The following is a 16,824-nucleotide window of genomic DNA, read 5'->3' on the forward strand; positions in this document are numbered from 1 at the left end:
GACACAAAACAACCACAAGGAGACACAAAATGACCACAGAGACACAAAATGACCACAAAGACACAAAATTATCTCAGAGACACATAAACGACTAGAAAATGACACAAAACAACCACAAAGAGACACAAAATTACCCCAGAGAGACTCACAACAAACACAAAGAACCACTAAACAATAAAAAAGACACAAAATTACCCCAAAGAGACACAAAATGACCTCAAAGAGACAAAAACGACTAGAAATAGACACAAAACAACCACAAGGAGACACAAAATGACAAAAAAAATTACCTCATCAATAGGGCTGGGCAATGTATCAATCTTTTATCGACATCGTCATATTGTGATATCATAATGTATTTTCCTGGTTTAAAGGCTGTATTACAGTGCAGTGATGTCATTTTCTAGTTCTAGTATTTCCCTGTAGTCACTCATTCATTATATCCACATCACCGATGATTGTTTATCAAAACTCTCATTGTGTAAATATTTTATAAAAGCACCATTGACACAATATCGGTATTGAGGTATTCCGTCAATGGTGCTTTTATAAAATATTTACACATAAATTATTGTGATATTTGATTTCCTAGCCCTACTCAGTAAGACACAAACAACCATTAAAAGACACAAAACCACAAAAAGATGCTGAATCGATTACAAAGAGACAAAAAAATGCCATCAATTCTGTTGCTCCTGTCTTGGAGAGGTGGTGGGGCCCTTTGCATATCCGTGCCCAGGCCATGAGTTCCACCCCTGCAGCCGACACATGGTGGCAAATTAATGTGATCTGAGATGGCAGTAAGTGTTTAAAGGACGGCCAGTGCTTTCCTCAAACAAGCTCGAAGGCAAGGCGATGACGAGTGTGTTTTTAAAGAGACGGGAGCAGATGTCTGGGTTTGGAAGAACCTTGAGTGTCCCTCCCTCAGGGCCCGTCCTACCCCTCCCCACCACCCCTGGCCTGACACATACCACTTTAGAGCTCCTAATATAGACCCAACTGCTTTGTAGGAAAGGGTAACAAACCGAGCGGCGTCTCACGAGCAGTTTGCTGCTTTGAAATCAACTTTTTCATGGACACACAACAGAATAATGGAGCCTCCCTCACAGGTGAAGTGTCACTTTGGACTGAATATAACTATAAAGCATGTGTGTGGAGTTAAAGTATCATTGGAGCCACGGAAATGAGCAGCCTTTTGGATTTCAGACTATCCTGACAATGTCATGTGGAGAATGTTTCACTCGCTCTGTTGCAGGTGTCACTCCAAGGAAAGAAGCAGCAAATACAGAAACAAGGTACGACGAACGATGGTAGGGTGCAAGAACATGGATGTGTTATTGTAACCATGCGTTTGTGTGTATGCATGTGTGATCAGCTGCTCTAATATGTGACTCCTCACAGAGGCTGATGCCACAGTCTACATGAATTTCATGAAAAGCCACAGCTGCTATGACGCCATTCCAACCAGCTGTAAACTGGTCATATTTGATACCACACTACCAGTAAGAAATGCAGCTTGAATCACTGTTGGCATTCTTGGCTTGTAAACCCTCCGTCTGACTGTGTGAATTTATGACTTCCAAAAGGTGAAGAAGGCCTTTTTTGCTCTGGTGGCAAACGGCTTGAGGGCTGCGCCTTTATGGGACAGCAAGCGACAGAGATTTGTGGGTAAGACATGGGATCAATGGGATAGCCACAGGGAAGTATTGGTCAATAATGGGAACATAAGTCCGTTTCTTTCACAGGTATGCTGACGATTACAGATTTCATCAACATACTCCATTGCTATTACAAGTCTCCAATGGTGAGCATAAGTTTAAAGCCATTTATTACTTGCATAAATGACCGGCTTGTGTATCAGTTGCTCACTGTGTGTTACCTTGAAGTTGTGAAGAAAAGGTTGTGCCTCCACGGTGAACGGAGAATCCAAAAAAGGCGAACATCCGCAAAGAATTAAAGTAATCACGGTCCACATTTATCAACAGCAAAATTATCCATTTACAAGTTCTCGCACAACTCTTGCAGTATCATCCAAGTCTCATTTATCCAGTCATCATGCGAGGTAAGGGTCATGAGAGGTAAGGAGGTGGTTCTTGGGGCGGAGGGAGTTGGGTTTGGAACTGGAGGGTTGCCAGTTCAAGTCCCCATACAGAACAAATATGGAGCATGGACTGGTAGCTGGAGAGGTGCCATTTTGCCTCCAAGGTACTGAACTTCTTCCTCTTCTTAAAAAGTTCGGGGAGGCACTGCAGAATAAATGGAAGCATTGGAAAGGGAGTTATGGTTTTTGATTTGGCTTTGGGGTAGTGATGTCCAAATGAAGCTTCATGAACCCACTAGATGGTGGTTCATGAAGCTTCATTTGGACATCACTACTTTAGGGAGGGATACTCAACTTTAAATGGTAGTATTCTGTATTTACAGTGACTTTAATACCATCAGAACCCCAAAAACCCACAAATGAGTTTGAAAAGCTTTTTTAATCAACAAAATTATACCATTTATCAAAGCCGGAAACTGAGGACACAGAAAATATTGTTGGATTTTTACATAGATGATTCGTTTTTTATAGGAGGATTTGTATTTTGCTCAAGAAATTAGCTGTTTCTCTATCGTCAGGAGAGGTATGGTTGAATTGAAGTCAAATATACACGGTTTATATCTTTTTTTTTTGTGGGATAAAAACTTGAAAATTAAGAAAACATGAAGAATGTCTCTTTTTTGGATTCTTCGTTCACCAGAGGCATGCAAGACAAACTTTCTTCATGAATTCAAGGTAATATGGTTTGAGCAACTGTTTTACAGGTGGCCATTTTGTGGGTGAAGTATTCTTTCAAGATAGTATAATTATTATAGATCAGACATTTTTATTCGACACCATATCTTTTTATTAGATAGTTGTAAAGCAACGTAGTGGGTGGAAGATTTTTCATAGGTTGCAATATTTTTTGACCTGTCCTTAATGTGTAATCACTGACGCATAACTTGACGTTGGGTTTCCCCTCTAAAGGTTCAAATGTACGAGCTGGAGAGCCACAAGATTGAGACATGGAGAGGTGATTTCTTTCGAAGTAAATAACCAGCACTGATCAGCGTTATTCTTTCTGCGCACACATCTCTGAATTTCTCATTAGAGTTCTCTCTCTTCTTGTGTCTAGATGTCTACTTACCGCATTCCAATCACTTCCTCATCAGTATTACCCCAGAGGCCAGGTGAGTGCACACTCTCAGATGCAATCTTTGATATTATTTGAATTGTTTATGTTCTCATCATCTGGCAGTAAATTAACTCTCCCACTCTTTCCTCTCAGCCTCTTTGATGCCATCTATTCCTTACTTAAATATAAGATCCACAGGCTGCCGGTCATCAATCCACAGTCTGGAAACGTCTTACACATTCTCACCCACAAAAGGATCCTCAAGTTCCTCCATATATTTGTGAGCAAGCAGATGTTTAGCATGTGGTTTATTTTTGCTGTGAAAAAAGGACCGCACCAACTCCAACGTTCTTCCACTGTGGATGTTTTCAGGGGAAAAAAGTACCCAAACCTGCGTTCATTGGGAAACAGATCCAGGAGCTTGGGATTGGAACTTTCAGGAACATCGCTACCGTTCAGCAAACAGCAACACTTTACGACGCCCTCTCCATTTTTGTGGAAAGGCGGGTGTCTGCACTGCCTGTGGTGGACGAACAAGGTATTACAGAGCTGTGTTTACTATACAGCTTACCAGTTAAATACTTTTCCAAAAGTATCCTAGCACTACAGCATCCAACATTTTGTTTTCTCAGGCAGAGTGGTGTCACTCTACGCAAGATTTGATGTGATTGTAAGTATTATGTTTCTACTATGTCTCTACAGTATAGTTAAGTCCATGTCATAGCATTGCTTGCTGACACCTGCTCCAATACTTGGGTATCTGTTTGTTCCATTGCAGAATCTAGCAGCGCAGAAGATTTACAACAATCTGGACATGCCTATGCACGAGGCCGTTCGTAGGCGCACATGTTTCATCGAGGGAGTCATCAAGTGCTACCCTGACGAAACCTTGGAGACAATCATAGACCGTATAGTCAAAGCTGAGGTAGATTGTTTCTTTGAAAGAGTTTGGTTTTCAATGTGAGAATGGCCTTCCAATGTTTTATCCTCCTCAACCCAGGTCCATCGGCTGGTCCTGGTGGACAGAGCTGATGTGGTCAAGGGCATCATCTCTTTGTCTGACTTGCTGCAGGCCATGGTCTTAACCCCTGCAGGTATTGATGCCCTTTTGTCCTAACAACATGGGACGGAGGGTCGACTTCCCTCCTCTACCACCTGCTTAGACCTGAGTCCTGGCCATGCACCCAGCCAGGTAGGCTCTCAAGCACCTTTTTTAAGGACAGGCTAAGTATTTTAACTTTTAATGAAAACTCAGAGAGCATTTTTAGGGGTCAGTCAGTCTATCTATCTGATGTCTTTCAGAGATCAACTTGTGGCTTAAATGAGAGAGCACAAGAGGAAATAAAACCCCCTGGCTGCCCTGCTGTTTACGTTGAGATGTCATCTGTGATCTATGTGCTGTGTTCAAGTAACAGTAAAGGACAGTGAGCTGACCTTGATGTAATGAATCTCTACAGGTCTCCAGCACAGTGTCCATATTGGCTGCATTTGACCAAATTGATATGTGATGTGTTTACGCAATACTGTATATTTCTGTATTAAACATTTGTATCAAAACTTGCAGGTGTGGCCTTTTTATGGTACATTTCCTGGAGAAATACAGTGTGTGGACTATGGCTGGAGTATGCTCATATATATAAAGAGAGAATGGGAATTGAAGTAGACCTGCATAGGCTTTGGCCCTATCTATCCTGTCCTATATATCCTAGTCCTAACTCGGGCCAGCAGTAGCTTAGTCCATAGGGTCTTGGGTTGGGAACTGGAAGGTTGCCAGTTCAAGACCCCATCCAGACCAGATATGGAGTGTGGAGTGGTAGCTGGAGAGGTGCCAGTCTATCTATCTATCTATCTATCTATCAATCATATCCAAAGGTGTGGACCTTGGTCCCATGACATGGACTGAAGTCACAAATTTAGGACTTTAGACTCGACCATTCATTTGACTCTGGCATTCATGTGGATACCACCTGAGGTGTTCCCCCCACTCAAAAAACACCGTCGCAGACCAAGTACCCCCCGTCATGGTAACAGTACTCCCCAATGGCAGTGGCACCCCAGCACAAAAAAACACCATGCCACACTACAAAAACTGTTTAGAAATGGCCCATGGAGCGTGATGAAAAACTCAAGGTGTCAACCTGGCGTCTAAATTTCCCAGGTCCCAATCTGCTCAAGGATTCTTGTGATGTACCGGTACCCCAGATGTACCCCTAATCCAAGGTGGGGCCTCCTTGGATCGGACTTGACCCTTGACACAGGATCTCTGGGAGTGTCCTGTGGTGTCTGGCACCAGTGCGTTGGCGGCAGATCCATTTAGTCCAGTGGGTTGTGAGGTGGGTTAATGGCACGTGCCACAGATGCTCATTCACATTGGGATCTGGGGAATTTTGGAGACCAGGTTGACACTTTGAGGTCTTTGTCATATTTCTTGGGCCGTTCCTGAGCGATGTTTGCAGTGTGGCATGGTGCATTATCCAGCTGGGGGGCCACTGCCATTGGGGAGTACTGTTGCTATGAGGGGGGGTACTTGGTCTGCAACGGTGTTTGAGTGGGTGGAACACGTCAGGTGGTATCCACATGAATGCCAGAACCAAAGGTTTCCCAGCAGAACAATCAAAGTTATTCTCTTCACCTGTCAGTGGTTGTAATGTTTTGGCTGATTGGTGTATATACATACATATATATCTGTATAGTAGTAGAAGAAGTTATTGTAGCACTGGTGGTGATATGTCATGCATGCAGCAGTATGTCTATCCACACGGTGGTACACTTGGGCTTTCACCCACTCTCTCTATACAGTAAACAAGGAAACACGTGACTATACTTTTTTTTTTCTCGTCCGCCCATCTGTGTCATTGGTACATCAAGTTGCCGGAAATGATAAAGAGTAAGGCCGGAAATTGTGATAACCTTCAAAGTAAATTAGACCAACCGGACATAAAATCTAAACCAAATTAAACTGAGAGGTTACTAATTATTATACTAAATGTGTAGAATATAGATGGTTTTTAGTTTTAAAAGTCACAATCATCATTTCCGCGTTGATACTTTGAGTATCCGTCGTATAGGCTCTTTTATTGTGAAAGTACAACCGGAAGTTCCGTTTTTCCTTTAAATCCGTCACCCTTGACGCTGATCTTTCCACATACCCCGTGATATCCAAAACAACATAACAAAGTGGGGGAAACATGGCGAGCGGAGAGGAGGCCAGAAGACGCCCCTCGGTTACCTCCTCTTCGGTCGGCCTGGAGGCTCTGTTCCCCGCGGGGTCATCGGAGCAGGTCTGCGGGGACGGGAACCCGGAGTTAGTCCGTCTGCGGGAGCGTCTCCAGGGCTGGCTATCGCAGTATGAGCCGCTGCTGCTGTGGGTGCAGAGGCTGCTGGTGTGGGAGAGGCCGTTGTACAGCATCTCTGTCGCCCTCACACTCAACACGCTATTCTGGTAACCGTCCGAGTCCGTGTTTAATCACGTTTCCATTTTGTTTAAACACCTGTACGTGGCTACACTGAACACTAGTAGCTAGCTAGCAGGCTAACAGTGCTAGCAAGCTAACAGCGAGGATATTATCAGTGAATGTCAAGATAAGTTAGCTAATCCCACGTCGTTAGCCTAATGCTAACCTAGCATGCAAGGCAGTTCAAACTTAATTTTTGACAGCTAATTTGACGTCATACATTAAACACGATCAGGTAAAACAACATGGCGCTGTCAACACTGGCAACGACAGTTATTTTTGAGTTGTTACACCCGTTAGTTTTGTTTAGCTTAAACGCTCATGTCATGCTCAGGGGCCAGGCCTTGTTAGCCAGCTGTCAGTGACAGCCTGCTAACACAGGTGCTGTGTGGATGTGTTTGGTTTAATTTCCTGGCTTTATATGTATGTTTAAGCGCTTAAGCTAACTGGTAGGCTGTTTACGTGTGTGTCTCCACAGGCTCCTGTCATCCACCTCCCTGCGGCCTCTGTTCCTGCTGAGTGTGTCCCTGCTGGGACTGATGCTGCTGGAGAGATGGAAGCCCAAGTTGCCCATGATCACTGGTGAGCCCAGGCCTTTATGTAATTTGAATCTGGTCCTCAGGCTGTGTCACTCACTGCCTAAGCAAATGTTTACCGTCGCTGAGCCAATTATGATCTATATTTGTGTAGCACGGTGCTTTCATGAGGAAGGAGAAGCCTGCCATGACAGTGTTTACTCTATGTGTGCTTATCTGCCTTAGATGATTTATTCAATTTGCATTAAAGGGATAGGCCAGATTTTTTGAAGTGGGGTTGTATGAGGCACTTTTCCATAGATGTCAGTTGGCACCCCCACAGTTTGGAGAAGCAGGCTGGTGTCCAACATGGAAGATAAACGATCACTGCTGTGGAGGGGTCAGCTTCAAAATGTATTTTATTTTTTTTTGTAATGTTTTTTTTTGTGTGTCTGTGCGACTTTGGTGTTTAAAAAGCTTAGTTTGTATTCACTAAAGTCACACAATAACACAAACTACTACACAAATTACTGCTTTTAATGGAGTCTGGTGGCTTTGACAAGATCATACATGGGGAACTGAAGCTTTTAATGTCTTCCACGTTGGAAAGGACTGTTCGATGGAAAGGTAAAGCATTGAATAGTTTTTAAATATGGCATATTCTTAAAGTGGTGCTGATTTTTTTTAGGTCGCTAAAATACGTTTTATTGCTGGCCCCCATCCACAGCAGTACATTGCTTAGCTTCTGTGCCAGACTCCAGCCTGCGGCTCCAAACTGGGGGTGTGCTGACTGACATCTACTGTGTGTAACATGCTGTCTGTGGATAAGTACCTTATATAACCCCACTTCAAAAAAATCTGGACTGTCCCTTTAACACGCTATTTCTTGTCAAGGTGGGAAAGACTCGAGCTGAACTTTGACTGAAAGACAAAACGTTTGAGAATCATCAGCAGTGTAATGCATACCTGATGACATTGTGGTCAAGTTAAGGTTTTCCCATTCATAACCAGTTTGGAATTGCTTGATTTTAAACTACAAAACATGTAATCAAACACACTACCTACACTTCTTTTATGCTCTAAGGCTCACAGGCACAATGATAATGACAAAACAACACACCTTTTACCACTCGAGGCTCTAATCTTGAAAAACTTGTTTGCTAAAACGCAACTTTTCTCTCATGATCTGCTGCTGATTGTGTGTTTTTCTCCTACTGCAGTTCAACATGCAGAGGCTCACCTTGTACAAAGGTTTGTAGTGTGTACATAATAAACAGATTACTTGTAATAAAGTGTCTTCATAACACGTCTCTTGTATCTTCATATCCTGAAGTAATTTAAAGTGAGAGCATCTGATAAATTCCAACAGTGTGAAGTCTGTCTTTATGTTTGTGGCATTTCAGTCTCATATCACACCATGTAATTAGAAATAATTTGAGGCGACCAGTCTGGTCCAGTCTGTCGTACTTGTGTTCATCAGTGTGTTGTGTTCAAGTACGGATTAGAGTTAATTTTGTCACTCTTTCCCGTGTGTATGTGTGTTTTCTTGTTTGTAACAGTGACACGATGAGCGGAGAGCAGCGTCTGCTCAGTATCCCTGAGCTGAGCCACCACCTGGCTGAGAGCTACCTGACCTACTGCCTGTACCTGCAGGAGATGCTGCAGTACAAACGTCAGAATCATGGGAAGGTACGGCACTCTGACTCTGCCCGGTTAAACACGAGACAAGGAATGTTGCAAATTCACCTTAAATTAAACTAAATATTTGAAGCTGCAAGGCATGACGCAATCGAGTGATCTCAGCAGGTGCTGCGGCCGCCACTGACATTCTCCTTTATCATGCACAAACACACCACACACCTGCAGAGATAACACGCTTCCACGTCCTCATTTTGTTCTCCTCATAGCATAAAGGCGTGATAGCCTAATTCCTCTTACCCATTCTGTTTTCCCCAGTTCTGTGTGATGATGTGCAGCGGCTGTTTTGTACTCGCCGTGGTCGGTCATTATGTACCAGGAATCATGATCTCCTACATTATTGGTGAGTCACCTCTTGGCTTATTCACGCAAATGAGCTGTTGTGAAGAAAACAAGCAGTGTAAAGTTGTCATTGTGTTTCTCTGTGCACCTGCGCAGTCCTGAGCGTGCTGTTGTGGCCGCTGGTGGTGTACCACGAGCTGATCCAGAGGATGTACACGGGCTTGGAGCCGATCCTGATGAAGCTGGACTACAGCATGAAGGGAGATACGGAGCACCGCAAGCACGACAAGAGGAGTGAGTGCTGCTGTGAGGCCTTGAGGCTGCAGCGTGTGCAGCTATTATTTCACTATTGTGTTTGTAACATTAATACCGGAGTTAAGCATGCGACGACAGACACAAGGAGCCTGACTCAATGTAGATCACCTTTCTTTTTCCTCTTACTGACACCCAACCTGATTGTAAATCCACGTGTTGGACAACTGTGTAAATAGAGCAGTACTGACTAATAAGGAAGTGTGATTATAAGTTGCTCTGGTTACATTTGTACCCGTTCTGTCTTTGTCTCAGCTCCTACGGTTATTTACTGACATGCATTATGTTGTCCATGGTGACATTTTAAAGGTGTGTATGTGTGTTTGAACAGAGGTGAAGAAGGAGATGGAGGAGGGCGACGAGCCAAGAGCTGAAACGGAGAGTGAGAGTGAGGAGGAGCTGTCCTGTTTCGCTCCGACGGTACGGAGACACGCATGAAAACTCAACCCACATAACACTGTCACATAGGGCAGGCTGTTATGCAGTAATACTGTGAGGAGTAGTGGGGGGTTTTTTTAGGCTGGAGTGGAAATGGAGCTCGACAGTGTGGTGTAGTAAATAGCTTCAAGCAGTATATGTTTCAAGTACGACCACATTCCATTAGTGTAACTGTAGGATGTATGCATTTGCTGTAATGTCAGGTATTCAGTCGCAATGCTACGTCTGTGGAATGAACTCAGACCTGCAGTTTAAACCTTAAAATTTTAGTATAAATGGTCAAAGAGAGATGGAGGTACAGTTGTGTTTTAGCAGTGATGTAACGCTGTGGTTTTGTCGGCTCAGGTGGACGTGAAGACCACAGCTCTGGCGATGGCCATCACAGACTCCGAGCTGTCGGACGAGGAGGCATCCATCTTGGAGAGTGGAGGCTTCTCCGTGTCCAGGGCCACCACTCCGCAGCTCACTGACGTCTCTGAAGGTAAACCATCGCTATTCAATATTTATTGCGACAACATTCAACTAGAAACTTTTCATTCTGTACTTTATATTTTGCTCAAACACTTGACTCAGTTTTTGCTGTCTCCTCTCTACTACAGACCTGGACCAGCAGAGTTTACACAGTGACCCAGAGGAGTCCTACCTGCGGGATCTCCCCGAGTTCCCCTCAGTCGAGGAGTTCCCATCCATCGAGCACAACCTGCTCCACTTCCCTCTGCGAGGTCCCGGCCAAGCAGACGGGGCGCAGGCTGGCGCTCAACCAGAGGGAGAACCGTTAAGCCCCGCCAGCCTCCTCATCCAGCACCTGGCGTCTCCGCTCCACTTTGTGAACACACACTTCAACGGACATGGACGACCACCTGGGGGCGAGGAGGGCGTGTTGCTCACGCCAGGTGCAGGGGAGGGATCAGGGAGGCAGGAGGGAGACGAGAAGGAAGCGGCAGTCGCCCAGGGTATACAGCAGTCCTTGGAGGCCTTGAGCGAGGAGATAGTGAGCACAGCCATCTCCACTGTGGTGCAAAACACTCTGTCAGCGCTGCTGCGCTCCAGCGAGGCCAGCGAGGAGCCCTCCCTGGCTGAGTTCCTTCCTACTGAAACCCCACCGGGCGTTCTAGAGAGCTCCACCCCACCCACCACCACCACTGCTAACACTACAATTACTACAATAGGCGCGTCGGGGGCTGACGACCTGGATGAGGCGATCACGACAGAAAGTGGCACCGGCGAGGAGATGCCTGACGACACACTAGTTCCGACTGAGGAAGAGGACTTTGAGCTTCTGGACCAAAGTGAACTGGAGCAGTTGGATGAGGGGTTGGACCTCATGTCTGACAGACAGGTGGTGGGAGGAGCCTCAGGAGCTCCAGAGACACCTCCGTCTCTTCAGCATCAACCACAGTCATAGCTTCCCCGTTGTCTCCCCCTGCCCCCAACTGTTTTGTTTTTATTTGTACGTTAGACCTGCATTATATCCATACATACCGCTATATACAAAACATTTATCAAAGAGTTTGGCATTTAATACTGTTGGTTAGTGATTGTGTGGCATATGGTTGAGATTACTCGGTGCGTTGTGCTCTCATCACAAAGGTCTGTTCAGCCTCGGTACCATTCGCAGTAGAGTTCAGTGAGGGCAGCTTCAGGGCAGAACTGGCTCGAGTGAACCGTTATAGAGACATCATTATCGTCAGGGGTTTGCAAAGCGTTTTGTATCTGCTTTCGCTCGATCATCTAACATTGAAATCTGCTTGATTAACTGGCAAGCACATTTCTTACTGTGTAGTGAAAAACCTGTTCAGTCTGTCAGAATAATGATGCCTTTATTTTCTACCGTGGCAGCGAGCTTCACCTCTCCACCTTGTTTTCATTCAGATGTTTATCTAGATGGTGTTATGAAGAGTTGAAATGTTGGATTATGTAACGATTAATATATGCTATAAATTATTTAATTTAACAGTCAGTCGATGAAACTTTATCGTTGAGATGAGCAGGGGAGTTTAACAGCGATTTGAATCCCTTCAGCTGCCGGTAATGATTGTATGGGAATTGTTTTAATGATGACACCATGAGCGTCCGGGTTGAAAATGTAGTTGCATATTCCCAGAGTTAATAAATCATAGTGTTATCCTTCACTTAATCCTTCCCACCAAAGTTACAGTTTGGACTATAGACTGTATGTAAGGATGGACGATGTGTCAAAGTGTACAAAAATGAAGCCAAAATATCCCAGATACAGCTGCAACCATCTTGTTCTGGCAACAGCATTTGGAGCCAGGGTCTGTGCAGTAGTTGAGGGAAAGGCCCGCCTTACTCTGCCTTATTCTTCACCTTACCCGAACTGATCTTACTCCTCTCCCTAAACCCAACGAATCCATCCATTGAAGGCAGTGAGTGCTAGCCAGCCATAGGGAGAGCAGGGCGGGTCATTCCTTCGCTATTCTAGGGAACGCAAATTCACGATGGTAGAAATCTCAGTCGTACCCCATAGCTCCCATTGGACAAAGATCGCGTCCCAGGCTTCATTGGATAGCCTTGGATGTTTCGGCTTCACTTTCAGGGCACTGTCATATCGTCTATCCTCATTATACAGTCTATGGTTCGGATTGAAGCATTCGGTCATGAGTGGTCTTTCACTTGTTGCCTGGAAACGGAATCTTTGACATGGTTGGATGTCGACAAGCAGTCGATCTTGGCCCAAACACATACATGACGAGACATGTTCCTGAATTTTCTCTTTGTGATAAACGCCTCATTTTTATTTGTACTTGCGGAAACAATTCCATACATCTACATGTAATTGGCCCACATGACGTAGAATTTATTCTCGATCTACGCTCACTGCTTGTTAGATAGCCCCGTCTATACCCAACTATTTGTTACATGTATAGTCATCACTGGGATATGTATATTTACCAAATAACCTTTGTGCCACGACAAGTCCATGCATGCCATGCATCACGCATGTATCTACCATGATCAATATTTGAGGTCAATATTTGAGGAGTGTTACTTTTCCTGGAGCAGATTTTGTTTCTGTGACACATTATGTATGTGGCCACTGCTGGGGATTTGTCAAACGTTCTGGACACGATGGAAAGAACCTACGCTCGGCTGTATAAAGAGGCCGGTTTTGCTTTTGTAAACCACTCAGCATCCAAATCTCAGGGGTGGGTTGTACAAAATGAATATGACATCGCAGAATATGTGTCCATTCCCAGACTTGTCGTAGTGCACTGTATTTGTACTAACCTTTACCTTTTTCAGTCGACGCCTCCTTGTGTATAGTGTAGAAATGCTCAAAGGAACGTGTATATTCTGCATGTAAAAACAGCACTCTCTGTTGTCAGCTGACAAAGTACTGCACAATTTGTGAGAAAAAAAGTCAATTTTAATAGATAATAAAGAGCCCGTTAATTCCGTTTGTTTAATATTTAATGAGCGACGAAGGGGAAGAAAGGTTTTGATGTATCCTCATTTTTAAAAGACTGCCCAGCTGTAAATGGAAATGGGTGGCAACTACAGTGATGACATCAGATTTAGTGAAGGATATTAACAGACTAGTTTGTGTATGGTAGTAGTGTGTTTTATGCTTCAAAATACCGCTTCTTGAATTATATATATATAAAAAAAAAAGGCACTTACTGAACTGTACAATTTTAAAAAAGGAATATATTTTCTAATTTCTCCTTTTTCCATAAAGTACTCAGTTTGATCTTTTACATCTAAAAAAATATAACAGCGACAGACGAGTTTCACAAAGCGGAGATTTATTGTCATTAAAAACTGGTAAAACAAAACTGCAACACCACATGTGAAAGCCAGAGAATAAAAGGACAAACTGAAACAAACTTGAGATGTGGAACTGAGATTCATCTGAATTATTTCCTTTGTTCATTTTTGTGTTGTCACGTGATGTTGTTCTCTTTAACATCTTTCAATTGTCTTCTTCGTTCTTTAAAATCATGTAATTTCCTGATGCAAATTCTTTTTCCTGGGAAAAGAAGAATACCTGTTAGCACCTTAGAAACACTTTGAAAATGTCAAATTTTTAAAGGTCCAGTGTGTAGGATTTATGGGGATATATTGGCAAAAATATCATAAGTACATTTTCTTTCATTTATAATCACCTTAAAATAAGAACTTTTTCTTTTTTTTCTTTCGAATGAACTGTTTATATTTACGTAGGGAGCAGGTCCTTGTCTACAGAGATCACCATGTTGCACTGCCATGTTTCTACAGTAGCCCAGAAAGGACAAACCAAACACTGGCTCTAGATCGGGATGTTTGCGTTTTCGTGTTTTCGCATTGCCCTCCGTAGTTAGCAGCCACTCCGCAATGAGCCAGTGTCAGAAAAACGCTGATTTTTCAAGTAAAATTTGCTTTATTAGGTGTTTTTACCGGTTTAAATTCCAAGGTCTGTTTGTTTTAGAGATGAAAAGACCTCTGCGGATAATTCAGCTCCCGTTAAAACCTCCTCAACAACAAGCACTGAAGAAATCATAACCGGGAGAAGTTGTAGCTGGTCGTGTTTTGTACAGTCCTCACCACTAGATGGCACTAAATCCTACACACTGCTCCTTTAAATTGTAATAACAGATTGTGTTGTGCAACTTCACTTACCTGCCTGAGTTCACTTGCAGAAAGCTGAAGCCTCTCTTTCAGCTTGCCTCCAACGGTCACATCAAACAGCGCAGACCATTTACCATCTGCGAAAGTCACAGGCACTGAGAGGACAATGCCATCTGGGAGGTCGTAGTCACCTGCCAGTACCCAAAGACAAATCACATTTCAACACCCAGCTTGGTCAGCCAAAATCAATGTCTAAAATCATGTTGTGTCATCACCTGGGCAAAGTACACCCACAGACAGGACCTCATCTGGACCACGAATGCCGTTCCAAGCCTTGAGGATCGCGAGGATCCCGTTGGCAAGCGACATGGCAGCTGCTCGGCACGTCTTTGAAGCCACAGCTGCACGCTGACGGCGCACCAAGTCTTGAAAGTCTGTTTCCAACCATTTCCTGGAAGAGAGAAGGAGATTATTGAGTTTTTGGCATCTCCCTGCATGGTGGGATGTTTATGATCACAGCAGTGAGATTGCCGAGCCAGATGTACTGTGCAATCAACACTGGCACAGATAGAAGTCACGGCAGGGTACGGTTTGGTGGGCAGATGGGTGGAGTTAACCAATAGAATCCATGCAAGGAATTTACATAAGCCATTAATCTAGGGTTTAAAGCACACACTTACTTATTGAAATTCTGTTCTGTGTGACAAACCTTTCATGGAGAATCTTTCTGGCTGGTTGGGAAAAGAAAGCCGGGCCTTTGATTGCCCCGTCATAGTTGAAAACTCTCGCCCTCTGCAGGTCGATGTAGAAACTACCACTGATGTTCCCCCACACTATGACGTTTGTAACATCTAGAGCAGAAGAGGTAGAGGTCAATAATCTTGCATAGAAAGTAAGCACATACAGTAGGTACCTGAATACTACCTGAAGTCTTCACTCTCAGCTTCTTCGCAATGATTGCCTTGGCTTCGTTCTCCAGCTGTGTTGCCAGGGTGACGAACTGGTGGCTGTCGATGGATTGCGCGTTGTCCACAAGAAGCGAGCATCTCAGGTTGACGAACGAGTCGCCGGACACGATTACCTTCACGTCCTTTTTGGCTCTTGTGTCGATCAACCGTCCGTACTCTCTGTACCTGTCTGAGATCACCTTTATCTTCATGTCTTCGTCGTTCCCTGTGACATCACACCACCACTCGTCCAGCAGCAGAATGACGTCCGCTTCTTGGAAGGCCTGCTCCAGATCTGTATGAATAGTCACCTGTGGATGAATATAATTCAATGACTACTGTCCTTCTGATATGGTTTAAAAATTCTAAAAAACAAACAAATATACTTGATGAAGCAGATGTAGTGCCAGGTCCTCCGTCTCCATCTTCAGCCACTGCAATCCCTCCTCATCTCCCTCCAGGTCCAGCAGGTGGAGGCTGATTGTCGAAACGTGTGGGAACACCTCAGCAGACAGCAGGTTGGGGATCAGGAAGCTGCACGTCGGGCTGAGAGCACTGGAGAGGTGTGTAAAAATCTGTCCGCTGACACACATTAGAAATGCTCACAAAAATAAAAACCCTTACGAACCCACCTGCTGATCCATATGTGAAGGGGTTTGATAAGACTGACACGATACTGCTCCTCTGCTATAAGATTCACGTTGGTTTCCAGGTTCTCTGCCGCAACACTCAGCATCATGTCTGTACCCATGTCTGATGTGATGCTGTAGTACTCCTACACAACCATGGGTTATGGTATGGTAAGGTATGGAAGTTTAGGGGTTATTTTAATGAAGGAAACCTAACAAACACCCACCTGACAGTGCTCTAGGAAGTCACTGAAACCCCCCAAAAGCATCCCTTTGCCCCCTTGGTCCACCAGTTCCCTCCAAATCAGAGGAGACTGATGGTGTTTCCAGCCATTCCTCTTGCAGGTGGCCTCCAGCCAGTCCTGCCAGAGACCAGTGAGAGGTCACGCTGAGGTGGCAAATAAGTGACAGGAGAATATGCTGATGATTTGTAATGTATGGTGAGACACCCCAGGTGAAAACCTGGTTTATTCATGCATTGGTCAATTTTGTGATATAGGGAGCTGTGCTTCCATAACACAGACTTTGTTGCTTCTCTCTGTTTTCTTTATGGCTGTTTGTATGATAATTTCTCTTTGTAGTCATTTTGTGTCTCCCTGTGGTTGTTTTGTGTCTCTTTGTAGCTGCTTTGTGTCTCTTTGTACACATTTTGTGTCTCTTTGTAGTCATTTTGTGTCTCTTTGTACACATTTTGTGTCTCTTTGTAGTCATTTTGTGTCTCTTTGTAGTCATTTTGTGTCTCCCTGTGGTTGTTTTGTGTCCCTGTGTAGCTGCTTTGTGTCTCTTTGTACACATTTTGTGTCTCTTTGTAGTCATTTTGT

At 44.1% G+C, this 16,824-nt stretch overlaps 3 protein-coding genes across 5 annotated transcripts in view; 2 read left to right on the forward strand and 1 right to left on the reverse strand.

The window, feature by feature from the left end:
* The first annotated feature begins 615 nt into the window (after window positions 1-615).
* Window positions 616-4,684, forward strand: prkag3a (protein kinase, AMP-activated, gamma 3a non-catalytic subunit). Of its 2 annotated transcripts, none has more exons than XM_050063294.1 (13): window positions 616-1,109; window positions 1,256-1,310; window positions 1,402-1,502; window positions 1,587-1,668; window positions 1,746-1,804; window positions 3,011-3,071; window positions 3,159-3,213; window positions 3,312-3,438; window positions 3,531-3,696; window positions 3,791-3,828; window positions 3,937-4,083; window positions 4,159-4,350; window positions 4,461-4,684. In XM_050063294.1, the coding sequence occupies exons 1-12, from the start codon at window positions 1,092-1,094 to the stop codon at window positions 4,273-4,275; spliced, it is 1,026 nt and encodes a 341-aa protein (XP_049919251.1). In that variant the 5' UTR covers window positions 616-1,091; the 3' UTR covers window positions 4,276-4,350; window positions 4,461-4,684. The 2 variants fall into 2 exon arrangements, with proteins under 2 accessions (XP_049919251.1, XP_049919252.1); XM_050063295.1 differs by having other exon boundaries at window positions 3,011-3,056.
* Window positions 4,685-6,281: 1,597 nt separating this feature from the next.
* On the forward strand, window positions 6,282-13,711 carry retreg2 (reticulophagy regulator family member 2). Its single transcript, XM_050063759.1, has 9 exons — window positions 6,282-6,600; window positions 7,092-7,195; window positions 8,349-8,379; window positions 8,688-8,817; window positions 9,085-9,169; window positions 9,265-9,402; window positions 9,752-9,840; window positions 10,204-10,339; window positions 10,458-13,711. The coding sequence occupies exons 1-9, from the start codon at window positions 6,347-6,349 to the stop codon at window positions 11,261-11,263; spliced, it is 1,773 nt and encodes a 590-aa protein (XP_049919716.1). The 5' UTR covers window positions 6,282-6,346; the 3' UTR covers window positions 11,264-13,711.
* Window positions 13,712-13,714: 3 nt separating this feature from the next.
* The window catches only part of mdh1b (malate dehydrogenase 1B, NAD (soluble)), a 4,692-nt gene continuing 1,582 nt past the window's right edge, over window positions 13,715-16,824 (reverse strand). Inside the window, exons 3-10 of one of the 2 annotated variants that reach the window (XM_050063760.1) lie at window positions 16,231-16,365; window positions 16,007-16,149; window positions 15,761-15,929; window positions 15,352-15,685; window positions 15,137-15,278; window positions 14,703-14,878; window positions 14,479-14,618; window positions 13,715-13,849 (exon numbers count right to left, since the gene is read on the reverse strand). In XM_050063760.1, coding sequence (XP_049919717.1) covers window positions 13,793-13,849; window positions 14,479-14,618; window positions 14,703-14,878; window positions 15,137-15,278; window positions 15,352-15,685; window positions 15,761-15,929; window positions 16,007-16,149; window positions 16,231-16,365 — 1,296 coding nt within the window. In that variant the 3' untranslated portion in view covers window positions 13,715-13,792. The remainder of the gene's footprint in view (window positions 13,850-14,478; window positions 14,619-14,702; window positions 14,879-15,136; window positions 15,279-15,351; window positions 15,686-15,760; window positions 15,930-16,006; window positions 16,150-16,230; window positions 16,366-16,824) is intronic. The other variant, XM_050063761.1, reaches the window with a different exon arrangement.

Source organism: Epinephelus moara, chromosome 15 (genome assembly GCF_006386435.1).
Source record: "Epinephelus moara isolate mb chromosome 15, YSFRI_EMoa_1.0, whole genome shotgun sequence".
Lineage (NCBI taxonomy): Eukaryota > Metazoa > Chordata > Actinopteri > Perciformes > Serranidae > Epinephelus > Epinephelus moara.